An 18,435-nucleotide genomic window follows, 5' to 3' on the forward strand; every position below is an offset into this window, starting at 1 on the left:
TGTAACACAGACATGGGAAATGTGGGTGATGAGAGACTTGGTTGCTTTGACTAGGAAATCTGCATGCTGCAAGCTCACCTAGTGGAGCTCTGAGAGCACCATCACCAGCGTCGTTTGGTCCAACTCCTTCACCTTCTTCCCTTGGAATCACAATGGGGCAAACGGCCAACTTTGCCAGCCCACACGGTGAGTTCTTTTACTGGCACATATATACATATATGTATATATATATATAGGGAAAGCAAACTTGCCTCTAAAAGTTAAGCCTTTCTGAGCAAACTTAAGGTAATTGGGAAAAAATAAATCTTTATTGGGTGAAGTAGCTGTTTTTGTAGATGTAGTGCGCTTGTTAATGGTAGTTACAAGTAACTGCATGGCATGTGGAGGTATTCCTAACATTTTAAAAGTTAACTATTAATCATGCTCTTTCCTGCTTTACTAGTTTGGGTAAATTCTGTGTGGCCTTGCAATTAAACAATGGCTGCAGCTGCTTAGTCGTCTGCATCTTTTAAATGACCAGTCTCCTTTTACATTAGCTACTTTGGTTTCACTATTTAAGTTTCCTGAAAGAACAACAGACAGGTTAAAAATTCAAGTACTTGGAATTTGAAAAGGTCCTACGAGCTTGACATATGCAAGCAAAATGCCCTTTGCTCCTTTATTATTTTGAAAACTGCCAGAACAATTGTGTTGCAGTCACATATATTAGAAATTGCTCTATAGATAACAAGAAATTAACAGTTCAGATCAGAAACTTAGCACACCATTACAATTGGCAAGATGACAAAATGAGGTAGATGCACAATGTACTGTTTAAGAACCTTGTTCTGATCAGCCTTTATAAGCAAGTACTAATCTAAAGATACTTCTGCAAAAATAACTTTTTAATTAATCAAAATAGCCAAAGAACAGTTTGTGTGAGGCTTTCATTCACTAAGGAGCAAGTAGAAGACTCAGTCCACAGGGAAGAGCTTTTTTAGTGTTAAATAGCTGTTAAATATATGAATTTGTCTTAATGTTCAATTCTATTTTACTTTTTTGAAAACATACAATCAGAAAACACTTGAAATTAATTTTTGATTTCAAACACACCCCAGTTCACACATGCTTACTACACTTTTTTTTACATGGTTGTAAAATCCATTCTAAAAGATTGCAGATATTTCTGCTATTAGTATTTTAGAGATTTTAGTAAGCTTTTTTTTTGTGTGTGATTTCTAGACTAGAAAGCCTTTACCTTGGAAAAAAAGATGCTGATGGTTTTGTAACATCCGTAGGTACCATAGACCCAAGCTCACCATACACCATGATGTCACCCAGTCAGCGTGCAGGGAACTGGCCGGGATCTCCGCAGGTCTCTGGTCCCTCACCAGCAGCACGAATGCCTGGAATGTCACCAGCCAACCCTTCCCTCCATTCACCCATCCCAGATGCCTCTCATTCCCCACGGGCTGGAACAAGTAGGTCACATTCACAGTGTCATGACTGTGCAACACTTGCATTTAACATTTCTGGTTCTGTGGATTTGGTAGCGCTGTGTCTTGGCCTAACAGTCCTTACTGCCCTCGTGCAGTGAAAGATCTAAGGAGGTGATGCCCTATGCTATTCATTCTGGCCTAGTCAGCTCTTTTTTTTAAAGCAAATTGGAAAGCAAGTTAAATCATAGAGTGTAAATTTCAACAGGATTCATGTCTCTTGTTGAACTGTAGAAATTAGCCTCAGACTATTGAGCTCTGTGAATGCGGAAAAAATCCTTCAGAGTGAAAGCAGTGCTAGGCATATTTGCCCACCCAGAAAGTAACTTTTTACCTTATAGAGCTGTAATACTGCTCTTACAGTGCTGTTTTAACTGTCTTTACATTTAATTCAGTTTGTTTTACGCAGTTTGTGCCTTCTAGAGAAAGCGATGGGAGTAGGACTGAGCTTTATTAAGACTCTTAGCATGGGTGGAGGGTGAAAACTCTAATTCCTTGACTTTGCTTTGCTGAAGCCCTGCCCGTAAGGCAGCCAAATGCTTACATAAGAAAGATTAAGCTTTGAAGCAGAAAAACTTACTGCTTATACAGTGGCAGCAAATAAAGTGAGCGCATATGCTAGGTTTCAGCTTAAAGCAGCGCTTACTGTGGATGTGTTTTCCGTGCCAGGTTCCCAAGCAATGCCGACCAGCATGCCTCCGCCTCGTAAACTACCTCAGCGGTCCTGGGCTGCCTCCATCCCCACCATCCTCACTCACAGTGCCTTGAATATTCTGCTGTTGCCCTCTCCTACCCCAGGCCTCGTGCCAGGACTAGCTGGCAGCTATCTTTGCTCCCCTCTCGAGCGATTCCTTGGATCAGTTATTATGAGGAGACATCTTCAGAGGATCATCCAGCAGGAAACGGTATGGTTTAGCTTCTGGTACTGACCTGACTCTACAGGTGTTTTTTTTTTCATGCTTCTGGACACCATGTCTTTCAGATGCAAACTGGTTTTGCTTCAAGTGTAATTTATCTCCTCTCTTAGAATTGCTAACAGTGAAATTGGGGAACAGCTCTGGATATTGTTGGGGCTAGTGTGGCCATTTTCCTAGCTGGAACTTAAAATTTAGCTTCTAGTTTGGGGAGACATGTTAAGCTCTACTGTTATTGCTGATGACTTATTATGGTATATTACTCAATTTTGCTGCTTCAAGCATCAGCATTTTTAAAAAAGCATTTAGTTTTGCTTCTCTTTCACAGAAATGAGTAGAAAACTCATTTAGTCAGTTGAAATATGATAGCTGATATAATAGCAAGACTATGACCTTATTTTCTGATGCTGTGGATTCTGTGAGTTCAGCCTGTATGCTGCTAAATAGCTAGAAATAGCCATAGGGTTACTCCAAATGCTGCCTCCTCGTAGGAATGCCCCCAAAACCAGCTACCAGCTAGCAATAACTGAACTGCTCTGCCATGAATGTTTCTTTAGAGTTTGGGGCAGAAAATGTGTGCTGCTTCACCTGGACATTGGTTCAGGAAAGAGAAGGATGAGTCATGCAGAAGATGCATTGCTCAAGGCAATTTTGACCCCTAGGTAAATAGCACATGTTTTGTGTGTGGTAAATACTTTCTTTAGGGAGAGAGAGAACAGATTGATGTCTAGGAGCTTGGGAGTGAATGTGTGTGTGTGTTCATGCTATTTAGCGAATTCAATGTGATACTTCTTTTCATGCAGCTCCAACTAATAAACTCCAATGAACCAGGCGTAATTATGTTCAAGACAGAGGCGCTGAAGTGCAGGGTTGCTCTCAATCCCAAAACCAACCAGACTTTGCAACTAAAAGTGACACCTGAAAATACAGGACAGTGGAAATCAGAGGAGTTACAAGTTTTGGAAAAGTTCTTTGAAACAAGAGTATGTATTCACATTACTGATGTTCCATTTTGGGGGTATTGTTTTTAATCTGTGGTTATTTGAGTTGTTCTGTTGACACTGGGTTTAGTGACACTTAAGGGCTGCAAAGTAAAAGATTAACTGCTGGACAGGCTGATTTATGATATTAAATAATACAGCTTTGTCTCAATAGGCAGTACTAATTGGTGTTTTATTGCTCTAGGTTGCAGGACCACCTTTTAAAGCAAACACCCTAATAGCCTTCACAAAATTACTAGGGGCTCCAACACACATCCTCAGGGACTGTGTACACATCATGAAGCTTGAGCTGGTAAGTTAACTGTTCTGTTTCGTTCACTCAACTTCAGTTACTACATTGAAAAACTAGGTGTTGTTTTTATCTATGAACACATTAATTACTCTAAATTTATATAGGTGTTAGTCAGCATTAATGGAAAATTTAAAATTTACTGTAAATTGTATTGGAAAGTAACAGAATTTTTCCCTTAAACTGATAATCTTGAGAAACTGCAGGCATGCTTCTGCATGATAGACATACTAGTAGCCTGGGTAGAGCCTTCCTGAATGGGTTCTTGCTCAAGTCTGAGAGAACTGAACATGTATTTTGACCTTTGCTAAACCTGGGAACATCTGCATATTTAGAAGTGAGGCATATTCTGCCTGTTAACGCTTCCCTGTTCCGTAGACGTGTGTGCCTCTGACACGAGACTTGTGCTATTCCTTCTCTGTGCTGCTCTCTTGAAACAGTTCCCGGATCAGGCAAGTCAGCTGAAGTGGAATGTGCAGTTTTGTTTAACAATTCCTCCCAGCGCACCGCCAATTGCGCCTCCGGGAACACCTGCTGTTGTGCTGAAGTCCAAAATGTTGTTTTTTGTAAGTCACTTATCTGTTTTGACATTCTTATGGGCTGCAAGTATTCAGAAGGATCACCAGTTAGTAGCAAAATATACGCACGCTCTGTGAGATAACCACAGCTGCTAAAAATGTCCTGCTGTTTGGGAGCCTAGGGTTGCGTGCTGCGCTTCTGTAGCAAGTCCAGTGAGTATTCCCTGTCCCCTTTCTATGAAGATCACACCAACTCTTAGGTAACTTGCTGAGCAGTTTGCCTTTTGTCCTCCGTGCGGAGATGTGAACTGTATAACCCAAAGTTCGGTTACCTGTGCGTAGAACAAATCTGTATGGTTGTGATCTCCGAGGGATGTTCACGAGTGAAATAGTTTACAACCAGGTGAAAACTAATCAGTCACAGAAATGATGCCTGGGAACTAAGGGAGGTGGAAAGCCAGTCTGCAGGTGTGCAGTGTTTAACTGGGAGTTGAGCTGAAGGGCATAGCTGAACTTAATGCCTTTGTTTTGTTTTGCCCACAGCTTCAGCTAACGCAGAAAACAGCAGTCCCCCAGGAAGCTGTTAGTATTATCGTCCCGATTATTTATGACATGGCTTCGGGTACAACTCAACAGGCCGACATTCCCAGGCAGCAGAACTCTTCTGTTGCTGCTCCAATGATGGTTAGCAATATTCTAAAGAGGTTTGCTGAACTGAATTCACCACGACCAGGTACTGTACATGTCCAGTAGCTATATACTGTCCACACAGACATCTGTGACAAATCGCCAGTGTAAAACTAAATTTGAGGCTGAGCTTTTGTTGATTTCTATGACCTTAGTGACAACAAAATCCCATTGGGACAAGCGATAGACAACTTAATAGCTAGCGCTGGCAATGCAGCAGATGTTTGTGCCAGAGGGTTGTGTTGATACAAACTGGATTTCCCTGCTTTGCCACAGGGATAGAAAGCACCTATTGTTGGCCTAAGTCTTGCTGCAGAGTGGCAGCCATAACATTTTAACAAGTGGGCCCAGAGTGAATCGCAATAAATGGGCTGTGGTTAAGTATCAGTTTTCATGGTTAACTATAAAATTATGGAGCTTAACAGTAGAATAAAGGGATGTTAAAATAATTGTCAAGACTTGTCCATGTTCTGTGAATGATAAAAAGTAAGTGGAGTAATTGTGTGCGTTTCTGTCGGCGCATACGCTGACAGAGGCGCATACAGCTCTGTCCACTGAATGTGCTGTGAAGTGTTTGAGCTAAATAGCTTGTTCTGAATGTTCACTGGCCTGTAGGTGATGCACTGTGGGCAGCGTCGTTCTTTGCTCTCCCTCCTGTTGCTCTTGCTTTTCATCCGGTTAATACCTGAGAGCGCTGAATAATGCTAGCAGGTTCTCCGGGCAGCGTGTCTCCTGCAAGTGGTGGTTTGGGAGGCTAATACACAAATGGCTCATAAGAACAAGGCCTTTCAGTGCTGCTGTAGTTGCATGCTGAAGAACAAAGTCTTTTTTTTCTACATAACCTGGCGAATAGATTGAAGTCGTGAGTCCCGAGGCTGAATTCTACTTCTGTGTATTCATTGTGTTGTGCAGTAGCTTTTCCTGTGCTTGATGGCTTATTTGGAGTGCTAGAACATAAGTAATATTTATCTTAAATTAGTATGGATATGCATACACTTTGTAAAATTATGATGAGGTTAATATTAGACGTGCATTTTCTGTTTAACATGCAGGTGAATGGGGCCGGTAACAGGCAGAGAGAGCCTTGGGGCAGTGTGGGCTGTGAGGTCTATGTCTGATGGGTGGAAGCTGTTGGTTGTGCAGCACTTTTATTTTGTGATACATTGATACAGCTGTTTCCTTTGGGAAGTGTTTGCCCACCTAGTCCTAGTGCAGAGGGGTAGACACTTGTTTCGCTTTTGTGTTTTAGGGTAAACCCTCCACCAAATGCCACAGCACAGGGAGCAGCTGCCAGAGGTGTTGGGGAGTATCCCCGGTGAGATGTTGTCTTGCGATCAGCAGGAAGATGAGGGCAGCCAGTTTCTTGCATGTCACGTGAGGCTCGATGGCATTTAGGAGGGCAGCAGAGAGAGCAGAACATGGGCAAGGAAAAGCCCATAGAGAGGGAGCTTGTGGCCCCAAGTAGGGCCTCATCCAGGCAAATATTTTCTACCTTATCCAGTAGAAAAGTATACCATACCTTCCTTCTTTAGCTGTTGAAAGGTATAGGAGAGCCCCCCTAAGAAAATTCTCTGCAAGAAGTAAGAGTGAACGACTGGGAGACTTCTTTTACAGCAGCGGTGCCTTTGACATCCCAGGTGCACATCCTTCATCCTAGGATGCAGTTATTGCTCTGTCCAGCTCTGCTGCTGCTTTTACTGCTTTTGGCTTGAAGGGAATTCATCCTTTCAGTCAAAAAGGTCCAGGACTTCCCACCATGCAAGTTTGATCAACTGGGACTTGGCTTGTAAATCATCATCAGTGTTGCCCCATTTTGGCTGAATCTTTTTTACTTTTTTCTCTTTGTGGGAAAGGCATTTTGTATCAGCCTAACTTTCCTCTTAATAAAACGCTAGTAACTGAAAAGTGAGTTCTTCTGGAAGAGTTTTGTTTTCAGACTGGTGGGCAAACACATTAAGCTTAACAGCAAAATGTTGTTTAACGGTAAAACGTGGACTCATTGTGCATATACTGTCCTTCCGAGAGCGTTTTACCCACCCCTCTGTGGGGGAAATGTGTTTTTTCAGCAGTTATGTGAACTGAGGAATAGGAGAATCCCTGGTGGAATCGGTGCCCGGGAATAACGGGGTGAACTTGGGCCGCGCGTCCTGACGTGCCGTGGGCAGGAGACCTCGGTGTGGCGAGGAAGGAGGCTCCCTAGAGGCGCAGGGCAGGGGGAGGCTCCAGCCGGAGCTCCGGTCCTCGTGGTGCTTCCCCAGGTGCTTCCCGGCCAGGCGCGCTCGGCGTTGGGTTCGCAGCGGTGCTGCACGCGGCAGCGAGCCGGGATCCGCAGCGGGACGCGAGCTTTGCCGTGGGGAGGGCTTGCCCAAACGCCGCGTGGCCGCCGCGAGCCGGGCGGGTAGGATCCGCGCGGCCCAGCCACGCGCTGCTCCTGCCGCGTGGTCCACGGTGCTGCCCAGCTGCAGCAGGGAAACTCAGTGTCTCCTGGTTGGTGTTTCTGAAAATAGGCAGGAGAAACTCAGCCCTCCGTGACAGGGTGCGGTGGTGGGAATTAACTGTATTATCAAGAAAATGGGGATCTAAGCTACAGCTGCCTAATTTTTCACCTTTTGTTGGGCTGATGAAGCCTTCTTCTAGTGGTTTTAATTTTACAAACTATTTCATAGTATGTGTACGTATTTGTCAAAAAATGCCCTCTTGAGAACTTGAAACAGCTGTGGTCTTTGTATAAGAATTTTGTTTGTTTTTCTTTGCAATTATTTTGTAGTTTAGAAGTCGAGGCTAGAACCAGGGCAGTTCAGGTGAAATAAAAAGGTCGTTTGACTTTTGTGCATAGTTAAAATTAAAAAATAATAATAATTTTTAAATCAAAATTGAATCCAGGTTTTGGTCACCAAAAAAAAAAAAAGAAAAAATAATAATTTTTAAATTAAATCGAATCCAGGTTTTGGTCACCAAAAAAAAAATGTTTTGGAGCTCTGTTCCGGATTTGGGTGTTTTGAAATGTGTAGCTTCCGCTTGTAAACAATACGAGTAGAACTCGGAAAAGCTTTCGGATAAGATGCAGCGCTTTTGATTAACCCCCTCCAGCAAAACACAGCCCATAACCCTGAGCGCCGGGCGCCCCCGGCATCCTCCAAAGCTCTTACAAGCGGGACCCGCGAGCGGTGCCTCCGCGGACCCCGCTGCGAACGGGGGCGTTTTGGAGGCGGCCTCGCGCGGGTGGGAGCCCCGGCGCGGAGGGCGGCCGCACGCGCGCGCGCGTCGCTAACCTGTCTCTTTTCCCTGTTCCAGGTGAATGCACAATATTTGCCGCCGTTCGGGATTTGATGGTTAATCTTGCGCTGCCCCCTGGTGGGCGTCCCTAGACACTTTTAAAAGAAGGCTGAAAAAAAAAAAAAAAAAAGAGACAAAACGGCAAAAAAATAAATAAATAAAATCTCTCGCTGAAATAAGCCTTCGGTTAAAAGAGGACGTTTAAATTTCACTTGTTTTTTTTTTTTTTAAAGAGCTAAATATAATAAACTGGCAAACTTTCAGGGATGCACTTTCATCAAATGAGTATCACCACGACTTTTGTATAGTGCTGTTGTATAGTGTGTTTTAATGGGAGACACTTCAGACTAGGTCATAGATTGAAGTATCAGCTTGCTGGTAATAGATTTAATATTCTGTTTTATACTATAAAAACTATGAAAATGCCAAACTTGTTTGTTTTTTGTTTTTCTTATGTTTTGGTGTAATAGTCTTTTTTTAAGGCAGGTCTGTCATTTTGAATACTGTAAAACTGTGACAAACTTTATATTGAAGCTGTATTTTAATATGACTGCTTTGAATCCTTAAACAAATTATTTGGGCTTGTTGTAAACATGTCCCCAAAAAGCAATATTTAATAAACTGGATTAAAAAAATCTTAAGATGGGTCTTGTTATAATCTTAAACTTTGGTTTTTCCCCTCTAGTCACTGGCCACATCTCTTACATTCACACTTGTTTGGCGATCTCTGTGGGTAATTCGCTTTTCGCACATGTGCGTGCCCCCTCTTTGAGAAACAAGCCAAAAAAATCTGCTTCCCCCCACTCCCGAAAAATTCTTAATTTACTAAGTAGTTGGTTTAATTCTAAATCCCAGAAATATGGTTTGTCTGTTTTCCTAGTGTTATTATTTTCCTAACTGTCATTATTTAAAACAGAGTTTCAGCGCTTAGGTTGTTAAGAACTGCTTTATATTCTTTCCCAGAAGCAGGTACAGAGATTGAAGCACCTGCTTTTTTTTTTTTTTTTTTTTTTTTTTTTACCTGTAATGGAACTCTTATTAGTCAAGACTCTATAAAAATAGATGCAATGAGTGGTCATACTCCAAAGGCAGGCAGGATAAATGCTTGCCCAGTATGCTGTGAAAGGGAGAGGCTGCTCTAAGAAAGCTGAATTTAACCAACAAAGTAACCGTAGAAGCCACCTCATGTCCAACTTGTGGAAGTGGATGTAGGCAGCTTGTTAGTGCTGACTGAACCTGCTGATTGTAGCACAGGGAAAATTTCCACCTGAAGGAGTTTTTCTTCACTTGTTTGTTCACATTTATCACTAGTCCCAAGTTTTACTGAGTTCAGGGTGTTTTTCCAGGTTCCTCGGGGCAGGGTCTTGTGCTGCTCTACCCTTTTCCTCTCCCACTGACTTCTGTTGTCAATCTGCTCAGCCGGAGCTCGTTTTAAAACCCCTTTTCTGCCCTGCCTCACCGGGGCCGGCCCCGGCCCGCGTGGGCCCCAGGCCTCTGCGCGCGTCGCCCTTCCAGGCGGCATCCACCACCCTCTGCGCTGGGCAGCCCTGGCTCCAACTCGGGGATTTTGCTTAAAATTCCCCTTCGGTCTAGGGGCTGGAATTCACCTCGGGAGCAAGAGCTGATGCTGGGCAGTGTTGTTTCTCTCGTCTCACAAAAGGAAAAATTGGTAAACGTTTAGAGCACAGAGAAGTGGTTGATCTGTAGTGTCTGTCATAAATAATTCTAATGGTCATAACTCAAATTTCATTTTTGTTACCCTAACACACTTTCTAGCTCTCAAATCAGGTTTGTATGATGTTTCCACCTCTTGTTTTACTGTGTCTGTCTGGGGCAGTGCAGGCTTCTGGAGGACAGCTGTGAGGCAGAGCTGCCCTCCTCGCCTCTTCCTCATCTGTAGCCACTCCAGAGATACAAATCAGCAGGTGGTCACAGAGCTGAAACTGAGCAGGCCCTTTCCAAGGAGTCCTTTCTTCCCTGCCACGTTGTATGGTATAGGCAAGAGCACCAGCTTCCCTTACACAAGGGTCAGAAGAAGCAGTATCTGTGCTGTGCCCAGCATGGTGGCAGCTGGATTGCACCAGGCAGGAGGGAACATCCCCATCCTCTGCACCTCCCGTCCATGAGTCCTAGCCCAGCAGCCCATGCTTTTCCTTCTAGCTTGTGGAACTACTGGAGAGAGTCCAGCACAGGGTTATGAGGATGATCAGGAGCCTGGAGCATCTGCCCTATGAGGAGAGGCTGAGGGAGCTGGGCCTGTTCAGCCTGAAGAAGAGAAGGCTGAGAGGGGATCTAATCAGTGTCTATAAGTACCTCAAGGGAGGAAGTGAGGAGGATGGGGCCGGCCTCTTTTCAGTGGTGGCCACCAATAGAAATAGAGGAAATGGCCAGAAACTGAAGCACTAAAAGTTCCACATGAACTTAAGGAATTTTTTTTTAACAGTGAGGGTGACCGAGCACTGGAACAGGCTGCCCAGAGAGGTTGTGGAGTCTCCTTCTCTGGAGATCTTCCAAACCCACTTGGACGCAGTCCTGTGCCATGTGCTCTAGGTGACCCTGCGTGTGCAGGGGGGTTGGACTAGATGATCTCTAGAGGTCCCTTCCAACCTTAAAGGATTCTGTGATTCTGTTCAGGGGATCAAATGCTGCCACGAGCTAATGCGGTGTCAGAAGTTCGACTTCCCTCTCTCTGGTTGGAGGAATCTGGGGAGGTGACTTTGGACTTGCTAAGTGGATTCCAGGCTCCGCCAGAGGTTGGATCTGCTAATGCAGCTATAAAAATGGTAAAACAGATGCCTCTGCTTTCTTTTACCTTTAATAAGAAGCACAGGGTTGGAAGTGGTCTCCTGTGCCTCCATTTCCACATCCCTTCACAGCAAGTGCACTGTAAAATTCCATTTATAAACTTAGCAGCTTCCACCTCAAAATCAGTTCCTTTTGCCTGTTTTTAAAGTCCCTTCAATATTCCCCTTGGGAGTCTGTTGAGGATCTTTACTGCTCCAGGGTTCATAAGGTACCCAAGAAATTGCATTAACAGCAGAAAGCTGTGAGCAAGAAGCTGTGTACGTAAGTGTCTAAGGAAGCACCTGCTCCTTTTAGTGTTTTATTTCCAAACTCCAGTTCCTTTGGGCATGGGTAGCACCCAGTCAGGCAGTGGCTGCTAAATGGTGGTTTTGGAAGTGCAGTTAATTCATTCTCATGCAAAAACAAACAAACAAACCCCTCCTCTCTGCAGGAACTCTTCAAACTAGCCCAAAGTTAAAGAGCGGGAGGAAGGAGGGAGAAGGAGAAGCTGTTCACACCTCGAGTCTCCGCAGAGGCGCAGGGCACCTGCAGGAGTTGCAAGATGAGAAAGAAGGTTTGGGACCTGCCGGCAACTAAGGGAACAAAGCTGGAAGTACTGAAGGAGCAACTGCAAGAGGCCTGTCTTCTGGACAGGCTCCCTTCGGGAGAGGCTGTCTGAAAAACCACATCAGCCCTTCCCCCTGAGGCCACTCTGTCACTTTAGGCAGTTTCTTTTTTCTTAAGAAACAAAGTTATTTTAACACACATTTAGTGATGAAGGCCTAGTCAAATGGCAGATTTTGTGTCACAAAACAGCGTTAACAGTGTCAGGAAGGTCCTTGGTGCAAAAAGTGCTTGGTAGCTGTGGTTCAGTAGTGAGCCACTGTCCACTCCTGTAATTTCTGCCCTTTGATTTTGGATCTCCCCTTGGAAGACCATGGTGTCCGCAGTTTCCTGCTCTGAATAGACATCTGGTTTTGACAGTCCCTCCTGTTGTCTCGATACCAGCTTCCTCAAGCCCTCCTCCATATGCAGCGCTCTGCCACTTTCCTCCATAGATCAGGAGTTTAAAAAAAGCCTTTAGCAATTCTCCTCCTCCACTTTTCTATTCTTGCAGATAATTTAGTGGAAAAAAACAAAATCTGATTTTACCTTTAGCAAGTGTTTTTTTTCTCCTTTTTTTCAAGCAATTCTTATAATGGCTGGAAATTTTCTTTAAACTGAAGTTTTGCTTTCTCTGGGGAAAACTTCCTATTAGCCCAGCTTCCCTCTGTATTCAACACAGTTATTTCCTAAAATGCGTAATAGCTTTTCAATTTATATGACTAATTTTGACCTCATGGTTACCTGGGACATGCCTGGATCCATAAAGAAATACAATTTTTCTGAGTTTCTCAGCAATAGGAGTGTCACAGCCGAGCAGATATTCCTAGGAATTGGTGTTTCCAGCAGTCTCTCTGCTTCGAAGGAAGACGGGATTCTGCAGCTGCCAGTCAGCTCTAAAACAACCCCTTCAAGAAAAGGGCCTGCCCTGCCTCTCACCGCAGTAGCTTAGCTAATTTGCTACAGCTTTTGAGATTGAAAATAACTGGTATACTTTTTTTGTCTTTCTTTCTTTTTTTCCTTTTTTTTTTTTCCCCTTTTCACTGCAGCGGAGACCAGGAGTGACAGAAATGGATTCCTAGGAGCCGCGAGCTGTCGGATCACTGCGAGGGTTTTTCATTTCCACGCTGATGGTGCCCGAGATCTGGGTGGTGATTGATGACCTCCTGTAGGATGCAGTTAGAATTCCCTTTTAGCACCCCGGCGTTCCTAACGCTGTAATTGATTATGTGGGAATTGCAACAGACTTCTTCTTTTTCTCCCTTTTGTCAATTCCCTGGTTACTTCGACTAGGGTATTTTAATGAATACTTAAAAGGCGAGGCCAAACAGATAAGTAGGTAGGAAGCATTGAAATATTTCAGAAGTCAGTGACCTCTTTATGGAACATATAATTTATCAGGAATCCTTCTTTTTAAAGCATTGCAACAGCAGTTACAAAACAAATTTTGCCAGAGCACCTATCAAGGTGTTTATTGATTCTCAGGGATGAGGCACTTACTTACTTAAATGGAACAGAAACGGAAGGATGAATTGCATCTAATGAGGAAAAATATATATATATACAATAATTGGTCATTTGTGTTGTAAAAAGTTCTGGTTTCTTCTGATATCCCATTTATTATTATACTTAGTGGAAGAACCAAGGAGAAAACTCTCTGCACGCGTCCACCTCAGATCTAGCGGATCTGCAGAAAATCTTCCTACCAAAAAGTTCTCCAGCAGTTGTGACTGCAGGAGGCATCTGGACATGGCCAGCAGAGCCCCTCATAAGGCTTTGCTGAGACTGAGAGCTTGAAACAACAGCTTAGAAAATTTTGCTTAAAAAGTCTCTAGGGACTTGCTAGAAAACTTACGGATGGCAATGAACAGATTTTTGTTTCTGTGTCTATTACATTACTGGGTTTGAAGGGAGAAATGGAAGATACTGGGAAAGAAAGATACGCAGGAGGGAAAGCAGCAAAACAAATGTTAGGAGCTGGACTGGATTCTGTTTCAAAGCATAAGGGTATTTTCTTACTGAGTGTTGGCTACGAGATACCAGTTAAATTATTATGAATTTATGTTCTGATTCTCCTCATTGCCCAAAGTAAAGCATATGCTCACTTGGTTAAGGGCATGTAAATTCATCATCATAAATTCATGCACAGGAGCATAATTAAAGTAGAATTTGGCTGCCTTTGTCAGAGCATTTGATGTTGCCATGAATTTTATTTCCTTATGAAGCTATTTTGTGGGGTGTAATCATGCCAAGAATTTAGCTATGTGTTTTTGATGCCGTTGAGTGACATTAATGGTGATGTTAAAGGCGAGGCTTTGTACTGCAGCAGCTGTCTGCAACTGCTGGGAGACGCAGTTCAGCAGGCCTTCCTGAGCTGCTCTGGAAAACCAATTCCTACTAGCTAGCTAGCTATATATCATTCTATATATGTTTATATATATATATATGTGTGTGTGCGCGCGTGTATATGCTTAACAGAACCTCTTTACAGCCCCTGAGTTCTGCTGATCTGCTCCTGTTTTTAGACCGCCCGCTCCAGCGCCATCTCCTCTGCAAACTGCTGGAAAAGCAATGCACAGAGCAGGCAGGGCTGGGGCTGGCACAAGGTTATTTGGACGGGCGGCTTATGGCCATCCCTTCGATTCCGCTCTGTTTGTTTGGCAGGAGAGTTGCCACCTGGGCTCTCCACATCCCGCCCCTCATCCCTTCCCGCTCAGACGGAGTTGGAGATGTGGTGCCTGCCCTCGCAGCCGCTGTGCCGGGACACAGCTCCCCAAGAACTCTGGGAATTGCCGTAACATCTGCTAGGGCTCCAGCGAGTATACGAGACCTTTCCTCCCGCGAGAAAGGAACACGAGCTGAAGGACACTCTTACCAGGAAAGACTAAGTGAGCTGGGCCTGTTTAGTCTGGAGAAGAGAAGATAGAGAGGAGATTTTATCAACACCTGAGGGGTGATTGTAGGGAGGATGGGGCCGGGCTCTTCCCAGTGGCAGCTGGTGACAGGACGAGGGGTCAGTTGAAACATAGGAAGTTCCACCTCCATGTGACGAAGAACTTACTAACAGTGAGGGTGATAGAGCCCTGGAACAGGCTGCTCAGAGAGGCTGTGGAATCTCCTTCTCTGGAGAGACCACCTGGATGCCACCCTGTGCCACGTGCTCTAGGGGGTCTCTGCTGGAGCAGGGGGGTTGGACTAGATGATCTCTAGAGGCCCCTTCCAACCTCAACCAGGCTGTGATTCTGTGACACAGATTTGGCTTTGCAGTGCCCAGTTCGGAGAGGGGCTGTGGTCTGCAGCTCAGCAAGGCACCCAGACAAGGTCCTTGAGAAGAGGAGAGTATTTAAGGATGTAGCTCAGGGCCTGTGGGAGAGAAACTCGCGAAGGCAGGAGGACAATTACCACCTGCTGCTCAACCAAGAAATCCTGCTTCCCAGAGGACACCTGTAAATTTTAGCACAATGCACCTCCTTTGCAATAGCCATAAAATAGTGTCAGTAATAGGAATCAGATGTCTGTTGTTAGAAGATTAATGCCTAGGTCAAAAACAAACAAACGAACAACCCCACACTAGTCAGAGACCTTCTTGCCTCCATTTTCACGGCAGGCAGATCTCTAATCCCAACAGTCACGTGTGAGGTTACTCAACATTTGCATTTTGAAGCTGTCTGTTCCTTTCCACTTCCTTTTTTTTTTGGATCTGAATGTAACAACTGGGTATTTTGGATCCGGTCTGGGCTTTTCTCAACTGCGTTGCCCTGGCTGCAGGACCTTTCCAAGTTGCCGTGCCGATCACAGGCCGGCCTGGAAAGCAGAGGCCAATGTCGGGCCTGAAGGACACCTCTCGTTTAGGGTTTAGACTTCTGGGAATGAGCTAGACAAAGCACATGGACTCCCATGAGGAACCTTCATTTCAGCTTTCATGGCTTGCTGCTTAACCTAAAAGCAATTCTCGGTTTTCATTTCTGCCTCAGGACTGGCCTCCTTTTCCAGCAGCATTACCACTTCACGAGGTGGCAACTCAGACTCCTCTCCGGGCCCTGCACAGCACTTTTTAGCTGCTGGGGCCTGAAACAGTCAAGAAAATATTTTCACCCCACCGTGCCTGAGGCCGAGCGGCCCTTTGCTCAGCTACGCAGACGAGGAAAACCTCTCTCTGACTAGATCCCCAGGACAGCGATCGCCCTGCAGCCCCTGCAAACCGACATCGTATCATGTCCTTTCCCACGCGGCTCAAAGGGGCCAGCTCTTGGATGCAGAAACATCTCTCCTGCACTTCCACCTTGAATGAACAGCATCTTGGTATGGGCTAGGACTTCTTCAAATCCTATCTCTTCCCTTGGCTGTGTGGAAAATGCCTCTAAAAGAGCACCTATTACTTCCCTTTTTCTAAAAACGGAGCCCACGCGCTTCTCCTGTCAGCGCTGCCCTCCTCCACAGGAGAGCGTCACTGCGCTCCTGCTAGCGCTGTAGGCAAAACCCCCAACGCCTGCCACATCACGTGCATCCTTACACAACCGATACTCTTGGGAAGAAAGATGGAATTCCAAGAGAGTGATCAGTAGCAGATACAGTGTTGTTGCTGCTCTAATGTAATTGTAATTAATTGAACTCCAACTATGGAAAGGCTATTCCTGGCTTGGGGCCAGCAGCGTGACTGCCTGGCCAGGGTTTGTTGCCCTTGTGTTACTTTATGTCTTGCTTACCTGGCTCAAACCAATGCAGCACAGTTTTAGGGCCACTCATGAAGGAGCTTGTGCTATCGAAAGAAATTGCCATTCAAAAATAGTGTTAGAAATAGTCCTGTTTTTAAAGCACACGTAGTAGCAGCTAGGGGCCTGCAGCCCTGGGAATGAACAACCATGGTAAACTTGGAAAGCAGGGATTAAACGAGACCTTCAGGTGGATTTCAGGAAACTAACTCTACTTTTACAACTAGTCATAGGCTGAGCCTACAGCAGCATCCAGTAGCTGGAACAGAGCTGGTGGGATGGTGATCTTACCTAAAAGTCCAGAGCATTATGGATTTGCGGACGACCAACACTCCTCACTACTTCAAATAAGGAACCCCAGGGCTGGTAGCCTGACCTTGCCAAAGCACAGGAGGCCCCAGTACTGGCGAGCAGCTCTGCAGCATGATGTCCTATTTATTTTTAAGTCCTAGTTAAAACAGCGCTAGGAAGCTTAAGTTTGATCATTTCTGGCTAATTAAAGCAGGTGAAAGAAGAGATCAATTTCTGATAGTTGGGTTCTTGTTCTATGCAAACCCCTATGTCGTATTTTTTCCCCTGCCCCTGATACTGCTCCACCCTCTGGGAGAGCCACCTGCAACAGCAGCGCTTCCCCTTTGCCTCTGTGGATTGGCGCAGGGCGACTCCTGGGGCAGAAATCCTCCTTTCTAAAGGCAGCTAGGGCTCCCTTCATATATTTGATAATCACCATTTTACCCCATAGCGAAGATTTTGCAAGGGACTAAGAAGTCTGCGCAACAAGGCTCAGAAATGGGGGCTTGGACATCTCCACCCTCTTAGTACAGAAATAAATATTAAAAGATTTAACAGCTGTAAATCAATAAACCAGGAATTTCTGAAGAATTATTTGAAATATTAGGGAATTTATTATGTCATTGTGTGTTTAAGTATTTTAACATTAATGCTCTTTTTTTTTTTAAGAACAAGTAGAATACCATAAAGAATCTCCATTAGTTATACCTCAGTTATTTTCACAATAAAGTTGTGCAACTTCAAGATGCTCATCAAGACAGTGCAAATGTTACAGGATTTTCAATGAATAGGCTACACATTCTTCTTGGGTTAAAGCTGTGCAGGGAATCTGGCAGTGCACTGTTCCTTTTCATCTACTGCCCCTATGTTTAAATGATCCAGATAAACACTCTGTGGTTTGTAACTTTGAGTTACTATAAAAATACTAAACCAGAGTCTCTTGACCTGGGCAGAGCTGCAGGATGTTCCTCAGCTCAACACCAAGGATCACCCAGGCCCCGGAAGACAGACATGTGCGTAACTCCAGCACCGCCGAATCCAACAGGCCCAGTGAGCAGGACTAGTTAACTTACGGAGCACATCTTCTCTGATACTGGAACAAGCGTCTCTTAGTAACAGGGAAAGTTAAATATATTAGATGAACAGGAGTTTCTCTTTCATCATATCATCATTTTGCTGATGTTTAGAATTTCTTCTACAACAAGAGCAAATGAGAGTTGCCAAAAACTGCATTTTCAGATTCAAGCCAGAAATGAAGCATTTGTTTTAACTTTGTGTGAGGAAATTAACCCCTACAGTGTGAGGAAATTAACCCAGGGAGTGTGATCTTCCAGGCTTTGCTTTTGAGAAGACACGTGGGAGCTGCGGGTTTGAGGCTGGGGCCGCTGCTGGAAGCAGGAGGCACCTGCCCTGTCCCGTCACGCTGGGCTAATACGGAGCAGAACTCGCCCTTCGCCGCCGCTGCCAGAACAAGCACATGCAGGAGCCTCTGGTCTGGTCTGGCGTTTATTGAGCAACGGAAGCAGCACTATCATCCAGGTGCCTTTAATCGAGTGTTGGTCCATTTTTACCATCAAAAAGAATTCTGTTTAATTTTCTTTTTTAATAACATCAACACAAATGGAAGAAATAGGAAACATCATAGTAGGAACTCTTAACTGTACATGACATTGAACTATTACCTGGCTGGTGCTCAATATTTATAGACTCTGCATGGTATAGACCAGCCACACTAGTGTTATTCACCTCCAGGTCACTCAAGGTCTAGGCAAAGCAGCCTTCTGGCTACAGGTCATAACCCAGCCACCTCCACGAGGTCAAAATGCCCCTTGTACAGCTGGAATCGCACTCTTGTAGAAATACCTCTATATTTCATCTGTTACTA

The 18,435-nt window shown here is 44.6% G+C and overlaps 1 protein-coding gene across 1 annotated transcript in view; it reads left to right on the forward strand.

Moving 5' to 3' along the window:
• MED14 (mediator complex subunit 14) overlaps window positions 1-8,323 on the forward strand; it is a 32,835-nt gene extending 24,512 nt beyond the window's left edge. The window contains exons 24-31 of the mRNA XM_088530700.1: window positions 55-186; window positions 1,278-1,460; window positions 2,145-2,380; window positions 3,193-3,372; window positions 3,575-3,682; window positions 4,120-4,245; window positions 4,741-4,930; window positions 8,179-8,323. Coding sequence (XP_088386826.1) covers window positions 55-186; window positions 1,278-1,460; window positions 2,145-2,380; window positions 3,193-3,372; window positions 3,575-3,682; window positions 4,120-4,245; window positions 4,741-4,930; window positions 8,179-8,252 — 1,229 coding nt within the window. The 3' untranslated portion in view covers window positions 8,253-8,323. The remainder of the gene's footprint in view (window positions 1-54; window positions 187-1,277; window positions 1,461-2,144; window positions 2,381-3,192; window positions 3,373-3,574; window positions 3,683-4,119; window positions 4,246-4,740; window positions 4,931-8,178) is intronic.
• The last annotated feature ends 10,112 nt before the right edge of the window (window positions 8,324-18,435 follow it).

This window comes from Tinamus guttatus, unplaced genomic scaffold, assembly GCF_059628265.1.
Source record: "Tinamus guttatus ecotype Peru unplaced genomic scaffold, ASM5962826v1 Tinamus_guttatus_pri_ptg000384l, whole genome shotgun sequence".
Lineage (NCBI taxonomy): Eukaryota > Metazoa > Chordata > Aves > Tinamiformes > Tinamidae > Tinamus > Tinamus guttatus.